Raw genomic sequence first — 15,912 nt, forward strand, 5'->3', positions numbered from 1 at the left:
CATCTGAAAAGGTATGAACATACTATATGTAACCACTTGGTGATCACCGTTGTTATAGGTAATCCTTACAATGCAAAAACAGACCTTATTTTTTGTAATTACAGTCTTTTTCACCATCCCTCCCCACCAAAATTATTAGTTCATCACCAGTCTTCTAGCAATTTCCACCAGTGACAAGTGTACAGGGGCCTATTCAGGCTGGTTCCTCAGGCCACGCATGTCTACGGTGTTTGCACCTTCTCTCTCTACATAATATGGCTGCATCACTAAAACTCAAAGACTATCATTAACCTATATCCCCCTCTGCCTCACCCCCTACTCTGTCCCTCGAAAAGCTTCAACAAAACATAGAAACATAGTGGCAGGATGACATAGATACACACCTTTATAAAAAAGAACCACGATCTTCTGAAAGGCTTTCATGAAATGGATGTTGTCGTAACAGTACTCTTGCACCTTCTGGAGGAGGATCAGCTCTGACTGGCCTTGGGAGCTGAACACAGCCAGGAGTGGAGCGTATTGCTGGAACAGAAGTGGGGAGTAAAACCATTTACTCTCGTGAGAGGTGCAGGGCTGACACCACTTGAATCATAACAATAATCTGGAGGTTTGCTTAGAAAATCTTCACTTTGAGGATTATCTTATTCTAATATTGTGACCAATCAAAATGAATTTTTTTATCCCTGCACCTTATCAGATTTCTCTCGCTGTACCCACTAAAAGCAACCAAATATGAAATTCTGACTATATTAAAGATAACTGCCATGCTACTGTGTCTGTCTAATGGGTCCTGTGAAAATAAGACAGAGTTCCTAAGTTCCAAAGGTTCCCAGGGCTGCTGTGACCCCTCCATCACTGAAGTGTGGCTCTGCCACTGGAAGAGTGGGCATCTCCTTCCTAAACATCGCAGACCCCCCACATGTCATCTTTATGGTTTTGTTCATACTGTTCCCTTCGTCCCAAATGACCTTGGCTTCCAGTTGTTTGGCTGTTGTTTTCTCTAAGACCTACTCATCTCAACACTTAACTCCTCCTCTGAGCCTTCCCTGGTCAACTTAACCTGCATAGGCTACTCACTGCTCTGTCTTCCTGAATACTGAGAGTAATCTGAATTTACATCCTACCTAGTTTAAACTAGGTACCTGTTGATTTCCCAATTCAAGTGTAAACTCTGAAGGCAGGCTCTAAGTCTTCCACTTGTCTTAAGACACTTTTATAGGGAGAGGACAATAAAAGCAAAAACATATGTATCTCCCCACAAAAATATACAATTTACACAATCGGTTGATTTCTTCCACCACTCAGTTTTCAAATTCTAATGTCAGCTTGTAGTTTACATAAAAAATACTCATTAAGAATTTTTATCATGTAGAAGGAGAACCAATAGTTAGACTATATTTCCCTTTAAATATTGAATATATGACTATTCTGTGGATTTTCTGACATTGTTTTTAGTAAGAATTTACCCTTAGGTATTTCATAAGCTCTTACATCTGAAACATTTTAGGTAGTGGCAAATTTGAAAAGAAAAACACTAGGAAGTATGTGTTTGGACTGATTAGAACACATCTATCACATTGTTAAGAGCTGCAGCTGGCCTGCAGCCAAGACTGTGCCTTGTTGGGACCTGGTACCTTCAGATGCTTGAGGGCTTGCTCGGCAACGAGCTCTTCCTTCTTGTTCCATTCCACAGCATTCATTATACAGGTCCACAGCAGTCCAATCACTGCTGTTTCTGGAAGATCATTCCTCTTCATTTCTTCTTTAACATAGAGCACCACCTAAATTTCACAAAAAAAGGAGTCAGAGAGTAACAGACAGATGGGGAGTTCCCCTCTCACTGTGCCCGATCAGTAAAAGGTTAGGGGCAGACAAATATTCTGCTCAGTTCCTCCCTTCCTGGCATATACTCTCCAGTTACGAGAGGCAGGAAAAACACAATGATTTGTTCTCAAAGCAGATTTATTTTTAGTCCCCAAATTAATAGGCTTATCTCTGGCCAGGAGGTGCTGGATAATAGAAAATAAAAAAAGAGAATCGTGGTTTCTTAGGGGCTATACTCTTACAGGCAGGAACCCCTTTGAGCAAAGCAGGGCAAAGATTATTTAAGCCAGTTTGACTTTCTGGGGTTTGAAGAAGGCAACAAAGCTGTGAATTTTTACTTCCGATCCTTAACTTTAAACCTCTTGAAAAATGTCTTGGGCTTGTACAAGGCATTCTCTGCAATTCATCCTCTAATTATCGCTTTTGATGATCCTCATGCCTCATGTAAATAAACTGTAAAGTGCAAAGACTTTACATATGATACATATCAAAGCAGCAACCCTCAGCAGGCTATTTTCCCTTCAGAGTTACTTTTAAATATGCAAATGTATCCTAAAACCTGATCGTACGGAATAAAATCTGCCTAACAGTGTATCTTATATTAAACTTGTTTGGAAAAATCTTTCTCCTTTTGAATAGAATCACAAATAGAGGTGAGGGCCTCAGAAGTGATTAAAAACCATAATATCAATATATCTCACGTGTACTACTTTGTGAGTAGTACAGCTATTTTTCTCCCTTCCTTTTTTTTAATGAAAATACGTTGCTTTCTTTCCTGCTGGCCTGGGGTACAGAGGGGTCAGCTGTGGGTTAAGCAGCCTTTGAGAACCGAAGGAACTGGGAAGTCCTAGTCCCCCAGCTGCAAAGAAAGGTGACATGTCTGCACCTAAAGGTATCGCAGTGTTATTTGGTTTGCTTTTTTTTCCCCATGTTAAATCATGTTCAAGTTCTTTGCTTGGAGAAAGATTACTGAATATATTGCTGACCTTAATGCCATGAGACTTAGGACCAACACCTCCACCTGCTGGACAGCATCAGTCCGGAATTCTCCAGTCTTAAACCGCAAAAGGTACCTTGCAAGGCTGCGAGCACGCAGGATAGTGAGGATTTGGGACTTGGGAGTAAGTGGCAAAAGGAAAGGACTCTTTATGCAATTTTTGAATTATCATGTAAAAGTTTTTAAAGTTCAAATAGGAAGTTTTCTTCAGGCAGGACTTAAAAAAAAAAAGATACAATCATAGTCATATGAAAGATAGCTATACAAGAAGGTAGTATTTATGTTATGTGAATACGCAACTATTATGAGTGGGATCCAATGAGCCACTGGTCCAACTGGTCTTTACCCATGATATGACTGCAAAATCACCCCCTTTTTGTCTTAAAATTAAAACCTATATATATTCACCCAATACTTAACCATATTATGTAATCTGCAATAAAATGGGAAAACCACCATAAATCGAGGTATACTGCTAGTGGAGAGTAAATCTATTCAACAGATGAAACATTCTGACAACCATAGCAACCTGGTAAATAAGTCACTTGTGTGGAAATACTCATTATTTTCTGGAACATCCTGGAGGAGTCTGAATCAATACTTTGAAATCGAGCTCATTTAAATGGTATGAAAAGGGCCTCGAGTTCATAGCAATAAACAAAGGGAGGTCTCCTTAAGGGAGGTAAAGCTTGTGCTACATCATCCCTCTCGCTGAACGGGTTTGCAGTGATGTCAGTCCATGGTCCCCACCTCCTTGATCGGGCATTCCTGAGAAAGACGCTCCTGGAGCTCCTTCTGCAGCTCCTTCCTGGTGCCCAGGGACTGCTGGACTCGGAGGAAGTCAGAGAGCTCCTTAAGACCTGCGTCAGTGAAGTACTGAGCAAAATGATCCACGCTCTGTCTGTTAACTGGAAAGAGCTCCTGGGAGAGAAAAGAAGAGAGACTGTTACACAACATGCCATTCACATTTCAGCAAGCGTAAAGAACAACATTTTCATATTAAGAGAACACTTAGAATATCTCATATTTGGAAGAAAAGAAGAAGGATGGAGTTTTTCAAAAGAATAAATCTCGGATATATTTCTTGAGCATCTGCTAAGGTACCTTCCAAAATTAGGCAATTTGACAAAGAAAGAGAATAAAAAATGCTAAGCAAATTACATAAACTAGTTGCACTCATTTGGCACTGCTATTTCCTTTTTCTTTTACTTTAATCAAAGTGCAGCACGTACAAAAACAGAGCTAAATTTGCTAAATTAAGTACCAATAAGATGATAACCCTGAATAACGTTGGGATTATTTTAAACCGACAAGAAAAAACTGAAATCATTAACCACACTGTTTCCTTAACTATGAGTTAACAGACCAAAGCCAGTTTTAGTAATGCTGAAATGATCTGAGATAATATGAGGAAAACAACATTGACTATTATCATCTCGAGGACCTCTATTCAGCATTTCATTAAGGAAAATGCTGCTATTATTCTAAAATAACAGCTCAGAGCTAAAGGGAATTTTTGTTGTATCTCTTAACGATGGTGGCTCTAAATTAAGTTCACGGCGAGATCTAATCTAAATCCGCCCTACCATCTCTTCAGTTCATTACATAATTCTGTTGGAAATTTTTTAAAAGAGCAGCACACCATGGCTGCTCTCATATTCTCACCTCACTTCCATTTCACCTTACACAGCTCGGCAGAGTCTCAGGAACACTTAGTCATGTTCTAACCCTGTGTGACGCCAACACCCAACTAAGAAAGGAAGGCAATTTTCAAAGCTCTCACATTTTTCAGACTGCTGCAGAGTCTATAAAATAGATCCAGACTTTTATGATGGTGAGATTTGCATATATAGATGGCCAATGGCTATGTGGCTTCAATAAAAATCTCAGAAGAAAGATCTGCAACGAGTTTGCCACCAAGCATAGGGACATAGCCAGATGGCTTCTGTCATGACTCAAATTTCAATATTCTCTGTACCATCATCCCATAATTTGCCTTGTTGAGTCATCAGTTTCAAAATGTCAGAACAGAGTTGGTGGGAGCAGCTATCAAACACACATTCATGTTAAAGCAAACATTTCATACCTGACTGAAATGTTGTCACTGATATTTATTCTACCATTCAAGAGGCCTTTCAAATTCGTGGGGGCAGGGAACTAGTTTAATTTTGAGTTTCTTCTACGAATCAAGAGGTGGTGGGCATTTTACTCATAATTGTAAAAAGTAGAAATTTTTCTACAAAAATAAACTAAGTCTCAACAAGGCTAAGCAGCTTGACCCAAATTATGCAGCCAGAAATATTTAAGGGCATAGCTGTGTGACCCCAAAGGCAATAATTACTCTGTTACTCGTGCCAGCATTCAATACTCAATTTAGGGAGACTGTGACTGCAAATTCTGATGGAAAGTTATGTTCAGAGTAAGACATCATCAAACATGTTACTAGTGGTTTTTTTTTTTTTTTTTTTTTTTTTTTTTTTTTTTTTTTTTTGATGTCTGATCTTATTTATTTGTTACTCTAAAAACATCTCATTTTTGACTGGACTCAGACTTAGAAGTAGAAGCTCTCAGAGAGGACAGCCTCCGTCTCTTGGCAATCTGTTCCTGGCGTTTTTCTTTGGCCTCCTTCATTCTCTTGGCCAAAAGTTTAGCATATTCTGCAGCCTCTTCCTTATTTTTCTTAGTACGCTGTTTCTTCAGAGCAATTCGCCGACGTTTGTGTTGCAGAACACGTGGAGTAACAAGACGCTGAATCTTGGGTGCTTTGGTCCTAGGTTTCTTACCTTCTTTGTTTAGGGGCTTTCTCACAACATACTGGCGGACATCATCTTCTTTAGAGAGATTGAAAAGTTTGCGGATTCTGCTAGCTCTTTTGGGCCCCAGGCGACGAGGCACAGTAGTATCAGTGAGTCCAGGAATATCCTTCTCCCCTTTTTTTACAATGACCAAATTGAGAACGCTCAGATTGGCATCCACAATGCAGCCCCGTACAGATTTGCGCTTTCTTTCTCCAGTCCTCCTTGGTCTGTAACAGGAATGCCCCTTACTCAGTAGCAGGCGGACTCGCCCATGGGTCAAGACACCCTGCTTCATGGGGAAACCCTGTTTGTCGTTCCCACCACTGATTCGGACCACATAACCCTTCCATTCTTCACCCAGAGCGTCAGCAGCAACTTCTGTGGCCATACGCTTCTCATAAAAGGTTCGAAGTTTTCGTTCATCGTCCACTTCAATGAGTTTCTGGCAGCCAGTGGCCGGGAAAGAGATGTTCAGCTTCATTCTGAAGCTGCCGACCGCCTCCGAGGCGCCACGAAAAAGAGCACTAGTGGTTTTTTATTTATTTTTATGAACTATAACCACAGTCCTTATGAATGATACATAACATCTTAAAAATTATTATTCAGATTAAACTGAGCTAAAATCAGCATAAATCATGTCATGACCTTTACTAACTTGGAACATAGTTTGCATTTGTTACAAAAATCCTACCCAAGGCTTCCCTGGTGGCACAGTGGTTGAGAGTCCACCTGCCGATGCAGGGGACACGGGTTCGTGCCCAGGTCCGGGAGGATCCCACATGCCGTGAAGCGGCTGGGCCCGTGAGCCATGGCCACTGAGCCTGCGCGTCCGGAGCCTATGCTCCGCAACGGAAGAGGCCACAACAGTGAGAGGCCCGCGTACTGCAAAAAAAAAAAAAGAAAAATCCTACCCAGGTAAAAACCTTTATCACCTCATCCCTAGATTAAGGTCTCCCTACTTCTGCCCTTCCTCCTGAATCTGCTCCCAATGCAACAGCCAGAGAGATCCTGTTAAGACCCCAAAATCACATTATGCACGTTTTGCAGAGACTTTTCCAAAAAACTTCTCATCTTACTCAGAATAAAAGCCAAAGTTCTTAGATGATAGGGGACCTGCTATGACTCTGACCTGATCTCCTACATTTTTGCTCTTACTAATTACCCTCTCTTTCTTGCTGTCCCCAACATGCCACGCCTCAAAGCCTTTGCATTTTCTGCTGCCTTTGCCTGGAATACTCTTCCTGGAGATATCTAAATAGATCGCTTCTTCACACAAATGTCACCTTATCAGAGAGGCCTTCTCATACCACACTGACACTCCTCAGTGCTTCCCTATTTAGTTTTTCTCTCGGAGCACTCTTCACTTTTTATTATACCATGTATTATTTTAATTGTTTATTTAGTTTATTGCCTGTCCCCCTGAAACAGAATGTAAGCCCCATAAAGGCACAGGTTGCCTGCTTGATTTCTTTCAATATCTTCAGCTCCTAGAAAAGTTTCTAGCCAATGTCTTGATCATTGTTCCCTTTTCCAGGGATGGGGGCATGATATCAGGCAGGCATGGTTCTAAGGCACAGCCACCCTGTCCTCATGGAGTTTCTGGTAGAAACTGCTACCTATGCTTTTCATGTTCAAAACATATGTAGACAAAGAAACCTAGCAAGAACAGTTAAATGATATGTATTTTTCAAAAAGGAAATACATTAAAAAATTTTTAATGAAGTAACCTAATTAAGTTAACCAAGCTCTGCCTATTGGCATCTTTAAGGAACCATGCTTTAAGAAATAACTGAGTCTTTTGTGGTTAAGCTGTAATTGTATCTTTGTTCCTAATAATTCACCCCCCACCCCTCTCCCTTAAACAAGTATTCAGTGAAGACCCTCCTTGCTGTATCTGTCTCCACAAGTGGAGAAGTAGCCCATGAGTGGACTAAATCTTCCTACCCCACGCCAGGCTTCTCCGTGATTTCTTTTGACGAAAGAAGGTGAGCTTTTAAAGCACCAGAATGTCTCCCTTCAGTCACCTGTGTTCCTGTCCTCTGCCATGAGGACAGAATAGCCCAGATATGAGCTGCTCCTTCAGCCTGGGACCCAGAATGAAAGGGCTGGGGCCTTGCCAAGATACAGCTAATCCACAGACTCAGGGACACGAATATATTCCTTTATATGAACTTCCACCCACATCAGCAACCTATTCACTTGTCTTCTGTGACTTCTATATACCCTTCATTGCTAGAGAGTAGGTTCCATGAAGGCAGGAAACTTTTCTGTCCTGTCTCTACTGGCTCCACAGCTTCTAGGACTGTGCCTGGCACAGAGCAGGCACTTAATAAATATAAGTTAAATGAAAAGTATTATCAGTGGCAGAAATTAACAAGAATCTAGACTTAATTTTTCTTCTTTATCATATTCTAAAGACTTCCAAGACCCAAATAGGGCTATTTTAGGTAAACCTCAAGAGATAAAGGAATTTTAAGTCATCGAAAATAAAAGAGTTTATTACAATGAGCCAGATTTGGAATTATCCCATGAATCAACACCCTTGCACAGAACGCAATGGAAGAGAAAACAGATAAGTAACTAGGTAAAGAGAAGATGGCAAGCATGTCTTGCAATTTTAGACTTTGTCCTAAAATTTTAAAAGCAATTTCACTTGAAGCAATCTCTGTCATCTGCACAGCTGTTGCTTCTGGCAGAAATTATAGGGAGCAGATAGGAATTATGAGGACAAAATATTTTTCTTGATTTTCTTTGAAAAAACAAAGAGAAATAAAAATATAATCAAGCAATCATGATACTGGGAGCTTCAAATTACTACTATTAACTTGTTAGCTTTCTTAAATATCTAAGTATTTCCAAGGAATCTTAGTATAAACAAGGAATCTTCCTTAACCTTTTTTTTTTTTTAAAATGTTTTATTGAAGTATAGTTGATTTAAGCTTATAGTTTTGTTTTGTTTTGTTTTTTCCGGTATGCGGCCCTCTCACTGTTGTGGCCTATCCCGTTGCGGAGCACAGGCTCCGGACGCGCAGGCTCGGCGGCCATGGCTCACGGGCCCAGCCGCTTCACAGCATGCGGGATCTTCCCGGACTAGGGCATGAACCCGTGTCCCCTGCATCGGCAGGCGGACTCTCAACCACTGCGCCACCAGGGAAGCCCAACCTTTTATTTTGTTAACAAACTAACGTGTATTTGAGGTCAGTGTCATTCCCCTACGACCCAAGATAATCACAAATATCTAATTAGGTGGGATCGATGTGACTTTAAATTTCATATTAAAACTTTACATTTCTATAGTTATTAGCTGCAAAAGAGTTAATTCTGATAAATGTTATCACTATGTCAACAAACTTCTAAATTTGAAAGTCTCTGTACTCCCTATGACTCCTTAATTTTATCATTCCATTTATTTATGCAACAAAGATTAAACTGGAATTAGTTTCTATCTGCCAATAATACAGAAATAAAAAGAACCATGTTCCAATTCGACATAGACTCGGGCATTTCAGTTATGTATTACATCACAATTGACAGAGCCAAGGCAGAAGCATGAAACATACAACCCTTTGTCCAGACAACACTTACAAGTAGCCTCTTGTCTAAGTTGGCTTTTCTCAAAGAGGAGGTAACAGAGTTGGCATCTTTTTCTGCCATCCATGCTTTAAAAAGCTTGACAGCAAATGAGGCTGCAATGCCTGTTAAAAAAAAAAAAAAAAGAGTAAACCTTTCATAACAAAAACCACTTGTGATGATGTACAAGGCAACATTTCCCATTAGGCGTCCTGAAATGACTAAATAACTCAAAGACTTGATTTGGCACAAAGGAAAAATGGAAAGCTCTCTAGGCACTGTACTATTCATTACTCAAGAAAATATTTTCATAAGAAGGGAAAAAAAATGTTAAAGTACTTTTCAAAGTTGGACTCCCTAATTCCAACCTGTTATAACTGTAAATTTATTTATTTTTACCTTGGTCAAAACCAGATTCAAAGCCAAGGATCTTCTAATGTTTTGCCTCTATTTCACCCTGTGGTTCACCAGTATTTCATATTTTTAACCGTGATCCTGAGGTACACCAAATAAATCGAAAGCCATAAAACTGAAATGTCAACATGTCAACTAATTTGCTGATAAATAATATCAGTGAAAGAACATCAATGGTGACCGGTATAAATAAATAAAGCTATAGATGAACATGCATTATTTACTTCACAGTTTTGCTTTTTGTAAAAAGCATTTTAAAATATTCACGAGTTAAGGTATGAAAATGTCAGTGCTGTTTTAAGCTGAAATCTTTTCTGGATATTTTAAAAGAGATTTTAAAAATAGCTATGTTGGGCTTCCCTGGTGGCGCTGTGGTTGAGGGTCCGCCTGCCGATGCAGGGGACACGGGTTCATGCCCCGGTCCGGGAGGATCCCACATGCCGCGGAGCGGCTGGGCCCGTGAGCCGTGGCCGCTGAGCCTGCGCGTCCGGAGCCTGTGTTCCACAGCGGGAGAGCCCACAACAGTGAGAGGCCCGCGAACCGCAAAAAAAAAAAAAAAAAAAAAGAAAAGCTATGTTAATCAGGAATCTACTCAATTACATACCCATATTTATAATAAGATTTATTTCCAACATAAATAATCAGATAACTAATAGCTTTTCTGTGAACACTCCAGATTTCTAAATTAATGTTGCATTTGTTTAATGAAGAGTTAAGGAGTAGTTGAAATATTAAACTGATTTTTCTGAGTTGAAGGCTTCAGTATCGTTGATGGTCTAAGCAGTGTCTATTCTCCTTTCCTCTTTCCTAAGAGAGTTCCCATGTTGCTCAGGCCAGGTGACTTCCATCTAATTAGTCTAAGCCCTGGCACCACCTTCTTCTGCAATGATTAGCCTAGTGATCTAAGTTGTTGGCCATAGCATCCCCCAACAATTACTACTGGGTGGGACATGTGGCCAATTTCAGCCAATCAGCTGAAGGCAAGATAAATTATCCTATGTTCAGAAGTCTCTTCTACTGAACCTGAATGAAGACGCCTGTGCCATAACTGGACTAGCAGACTTCTTTTAAAGGCTAAGGAGTCCACCCTTGGAATGAAGTCGATGCTATGGTAATGGGGGAAAATGCCTGAGTCCCGAATGATATTGCTGTTCACCCTGAAGTCTGCTCTGCTTTTATATTTATTGTTACATAAGAAATAAATGCCCTTGGTGGGGCTGGGTGGGGGGAATAACTTAGAAGGTTGGAATTAATATATACATACTACTATATATAAAATAGGTAACAAACAAGGACATACTGTATAGCACCATGAACTATACTCAATATTTTATAGTAACCTATAAGGGAAAAGAATCTGAAAAAGAATGTATGTGTGTGTGTTTGTGTGTGTGTGTGTGTGTGTGTGTGTGTGTGTGTGTGTAACTGAATCACTCTGCTATACATCTGAAACTAACACAACATTGTAAATCAACTATACTGCAAAAAAAAAAAAAAAATTTTAAAAAAAGAAAGAAAGAAAAAAAGAAATGCCCTTGTATACAAATTTGGGTCTTGTCTTCCAGTTACTTGCTGGTAAACAAATTCAATTGAGATATATATATAAAATATAATTTATACAGACACCAACTTTACCCAATTCTTTTCTTTTGAATAGCAGAGAAACTAAGCCCCCCAAATTGTCTATGACAATAACACCTGTGATATGACCTGGAGAATTTTATGTTATCAACTTGTTGACCTGGATTTTTAACATTACCATTCGTTCCAAAAGTCAATATAAAACATAATATAAATTTATGTAATTAAATAAAAATAAAGATAACCGATCTTGTAATCCTCATTGCAAGTAAGAGAAATAAAGCATGCTTGAAACTAGGAGTCTAAAAACGAGGCTCAAACCTGTCATTTTACATTAAAAGTGGCTCTTGGTGGAAGGACTGGAGAAATTTCTTTGTACTTGAGATTCTACTGAGTGGAGGGTCTCCCCATAGCCATTTGTTGGGTGGGAGGTTGGGGAAAAGGTATAATTTCATAATCCCTTCCTATTTGGGAAGCAGAAGCTTAATACTTTTGTTTCTAGAGATGCTGGAGCATAAAGAAAAACCATAATGACATAGGTACTACATAACTTCCATAACAAAGGTATTTTTCTTCTCCTTTCCTACCCCTCTAACATTTTACCATAAAAAATTTTAAACATAAGAAAAGTTGAACAATAAACACTCATTTACTCACCATCTAGATTCTATAACAGTTAATATTTTGCTGCATTTGCTTTATCAGGTCTGTCCATTTATCCTTCTAATAATTTATTTTTTAATACATTTCAAAAGAAATTGTATACATCACTTAGGTTTTTAATACAACCAGAAAGGCAATTATTTTCTGTTATAAACACTAGGTATAATCTGATGTAATTAATATTTACTGTTTACATTTTATCTTGTCTTCCTAGTATAAAATGTCTAGTACCATAAGTAAAACACGAAGGATCATGAATTCTCTTCAGGAGAATACTTTAAAGTGCTATAGTATTAACAATATATTAATAACAATTAGAGAGCCTGAAAACTATAGAGAATCTCTAAATAATATCATTTGACTCTTGGTTTACTATTCTTTTTTTTTTTTTTCGGTACACGGGCCTCTCACTGTTGTAGCCTCTCTCGTTGCGGAGCACAGGCTCCGGACATGCAGGCTCAGCGGCCATGGCTCACGGGCCCAGCCGCTCTGCGGCATGTGGGATCTTCCCAGACCGGGGCACGAACCCGCATTCCCTGTATCAGCAGGCGGACTCTCAACCACTGCGCCACCAAGGAAGCCCTAGTTTACTATTCTTTTCTCAGCTACAAGAAACTGTAACTCATTTCACTGCAGGTATTAATGAGGCTGGGACTTCACATTTATAGGAGAAAAACCAAGTTCTAAGAAGAAACAGATGTTTTCACAAAAGCTCTTTTATTTTTAAGAAAAAAAGAACTCTTTGTTTTGTGTTGCATTATAATTTGAATATCATTATCCTCCTGCAAGAAAAAAAGCCCACTTTTGTATTATTCTATAATCAAGTAATCATATGTATGCCCATCAATCTCTTAATGTCTTAAAATTAAAGCAAAACTCTGAGGCAGCCACCTGGACTTCTAAAACAGAATGAATATCTTAAAAATGTGATCTAAATGAACATTTGAGCACAACATCTTGAGGGGAAACAGTTCAGAAGAATGGCCCCAACCAGGGAAATGAAAAACTGTTTAAGGGGGCATTTAGGAATGTGAAGGGCCATTTTTGGCTATTCTGCTAAATGCAGGTGGGTGTTTTAGGCTGGCATTCTGTGTCTGAGGGCAAAAAGGTTAAATGACTCACAAAGCACAAAAGAGTCCTGCACAATGAAGCAATGTCCCAACAAAGTATGCCAGTAAGCATCTATGTTGAGAGAAATGGTTTGGACCAGATCAATTTCAGGGTATTTGACCTAGGCATTGAGTCTTAAACCAAAAATTCCAGCTTATTATTATTCTTTATTTGTCTTTGTATAGGTGTGCATATTTTTTCTCCTAATTGCCTACAATAAACATGTACAATTCTCTTATTGTTTGAAGACACACACTCACACACACACAAGTCTCTTACATGGAGGATGGGGGGGAAGTAGAGAACACTAAGAAGAGGTACTGCTATTTTTCTATCTTTGGCTTTTCTTTTCTTTTCACATCTGACAGGTAAGAAAATGAGCATAAATACCTTCTTTGACTAAGCTGTCAGTGAAGAGACTGGTGAGGATGTTGGCAGGAAGGTTGCCATTGCCCAGCAGAATCCCAGACAGCATTGCCAACTTTGTCTGCTCTGCTTCAGAAAAGGCTTTAAGGAAGAGGAGAAGCTGTGGGTCAAACAAAAGAAACCATGTCTATAAAGTAAAGGACTAAGGTAGAAAAATAACACACAGTGTACGTCCATAGCTAGACGGCACACAACTGGTGGGTCTTACGCAGCACACTTCTTATTCATTGGAGACACACCCATATGTTCGATTATAAATTGGATGCTTTATCATAGTTCCTTTCTTCCAAGTTCACTTACAACAAAGCTATAGATAGCATTCAGGGGAAGGAAAACAGACATTTGGAGAACAATGTAAATGGGTCACATAAATAATTTACATTCGACTTTGTATATGACAAAGTGTAAGTATTACAAAGCGTTTTCTGAAATACACTATTGCCTTTCATATGTTTTTCACTTCTATGCATGGTCCCCCCTCCATCCTCATCCTACAATACATCTACCCATCTTCTTTGGGTTATAACAAAAAACAAACAAACAAAAAAAAACAGGAGTCAATAAGCTTTGACATGTAGCATATACTTTTCTGAACCCACAGCATAAAAAACTTTTTAAAAACAAGACTGCTGAGTGAAAAAAGGGTTTTCTAGGTTCTTGATGCCTCTTTTAAAATAATGAGATTCAACACAACATTGTAAATCTGCTATACTTCAATAAAAAATAAAGTTAAAATAAAAAAATAAAAACAATAAGATATATAAACAAACAAACAAACAAAAATGAAATTCAAACTAGGTATTTCCTAGATCATACAGTTTTACCACCAGCCCTGGTGATGAGGTAATGATGGATGTAAGATAAAGAAAAGTTCCTAGCAGAGTAAAGGCCTCTGCTGTGATTTTGCAGTGAGAGGATGACAGTGTTGTTTGGGTCCTTCTGGGTCACAATGCTGCCATCCTCTTATCCCAGCAGTAGGGAAAGTAACAAAGTAGCAACCCCAGAATGGTTGAAGGGAAGCCAAAGCAAAGGGGATTAGACCCCACTTGCCATTCTGAATTCTAAGAGTATCCAGGCTTATAGAATGCCCTCCTTCCTAACCCTCCTCCACTTAGTGCTTTGACTATATTATATTTATATTCCATGGTTATTTTCTCTGTTTCAACAGACCTTGGGCATGTTACTGAGATTCCCCAGGGCCCAGTATCACTATCGGGGCCCTGTTGACTTTTTCATTACTCTGTACCGACAAAAAATCACTGGCATCAATATAGGCTTATTAAATGTTTTAGGGCCAATGAAATTCCATTAGCTCTGTGCAGTGGGTAGGACTATATTAATTTACCATTCCCAACAGTTAAAGGATTATTACCTTACAGAGAGGTTATGTGACTCCAAATATTTATATGATGAGTAAGTGGCAGAACTGGAACCAACCAGTCCATTTCACTCCCAATTTATGCCTATTAAAATCTCAATGATTTAAAAAGAAGTCACTTTCTAAGTTCACAAGAAAAGAGGGAGTGAGGGAAGGAGGTATCAATGGTTAAAGCTCCAGCGAGTCCCAGGAATGGGGTAAAAAAAACCAACAAAACTGTAGATACTTTATATCAATCTGGTTTCTTTCTCTTATTATCAAAATAAGTAAGACTGAAGTAAATAATGAAAAATAGCCCCCAAGATTAAAATATTAACACTACTTGTTTAAGCACGTTAATATACTCACATGCATCAAAAAACCCCTCAATTATAGCAAGATGGTGCAAAAATTATATCTTTTCTTAAAATTAATATCCACATTGCTCAATTATACTAGTCAGCATTAAAATCAGATGCTACATGTATTGCAGCAGAATTTTCTTTAAAAATTGGATACACTGGGCTTTCCTGGTGGCGCAGTGGTTGAGAGTCCGCCTGCTGATGCAGGGGACGTGGGTTCGTGCCCTGGTCCGGGAAGATCCCACATGCCGCCGAGTGGCTGGGCCCGTGAGCCATGGCCCCTGAGCCTGCACGTCCGGAGCCTGTGCTCCGCAATGGAAGAGGCCACAACAGTGACACGCCCGCGTACCGCAAAAAAAAAAAAAAAAAAAAAAAAAAAAGGATACACTGTGAAAAATAAATAATTCTTGAGAGCATGTTCATCAAATGAATCAAACAGAAAGTTTTCAAGGTTCAAATGAACTAAAAGAAAAACATGAGTGATATTATTAGGCAAAATGATAAGATGTTTATTTGAATGCTTTAACATCATTTTTTTGTCATATCTATCCCTCTATTTTAATGATGCACTTGTTATTTTCTAAACATCTATCAATATAATGGACCACTTTTATCCATTTAAATGTTTTTTCATGTTAAAAAAAGTAATACCTGCTAGTAGAACAAATCTAACAACACAGAATAATATAAAAAATGTGAGTAATCTCCTCTTTAATCCTATTTCCTTAGAATTAACATTATTAACAGTCTGACGTGTTCTTTCAGATTTCTAAATGCAATTATATATGTCTACATTTTATAAATAACTAG

General features: G+C 38.9%; 2 protein-coding genes across 5 annotated transcripts in view; both read right to left on the reverse strand.

Annotated features, from left to right (window-relative positions):
• BZW2 (basic leucine zipper and W2 domains 2) overlaps positions 1–15,912 on the reverse strand; it is a 59,181-nt gene that overhangs the window by 7,350 nt on the left and 35,919 nt on the right. For all 4 annotated transcript variants that reach the window (XM_079931745.1, XM_079931748.1, XM_079931746.1 and 1 more), the window contains 5 exons: positions 13,348–13,483; positions 9,205–9,314; positions 3,572–3,742; positions 1,635–1,781; positions 384–522 (listed from right to left, as the gene is read on the reverse strand). In XM_079931745.1, the coding sequence (XP_079787871.1) occupies positions 384–522; positions 1,635–1,781; positions 3,572–3,742; positions 9,205–9,314; positions 13,348–13,483 (703 nt within the window). The remainder of the gene's footprint in view (positions 1–383; positions 523–1,634; positions 1,782–3,571; positions 3,743–9,204; positions 9,315–13,347; positions 13,484–15,912) is intronic.
• LOC307191604 (small ribosomal subunit protein eS6) lies at positions 5,290–6,136 on the reverse strand. The gene has a single exon (XM_079931755.1). The coding sequence runs from the start codon at positions 6,098–6,100 to the stop codon at positions 5,351–5,353; it is 750 nt and encodes a 249-aa protein (XP_079787881.1). The 5' UTR covers positions 6,101–6,136; the 3' UTR covers positions 5,290–5,350.

Source organism: Stenella coeruleoalba (genome assembly GCF_951394435.1).
Source record: "Stenella coeruleoalba genome assembly, chromosome: 9".
In the NCBI taxonomy this organism is placed as follows: domain Eukaryota; kingdom Metazoa; phylum Chordata; class Mammalia; order Artiodactyla; family Delphinidae; genus Stenella; species Stenella coeruleoalba.

What these genes read in the sequence shown, in the direction of transcription:
- LOC307191604 (XM_079931755.1), bottom strand. Translation starts at nt 6,100, where the DNA reads ATGAAGCTGAACATCTCTTTCCCGGCCACTGGCTGCCAGAAACTCATT.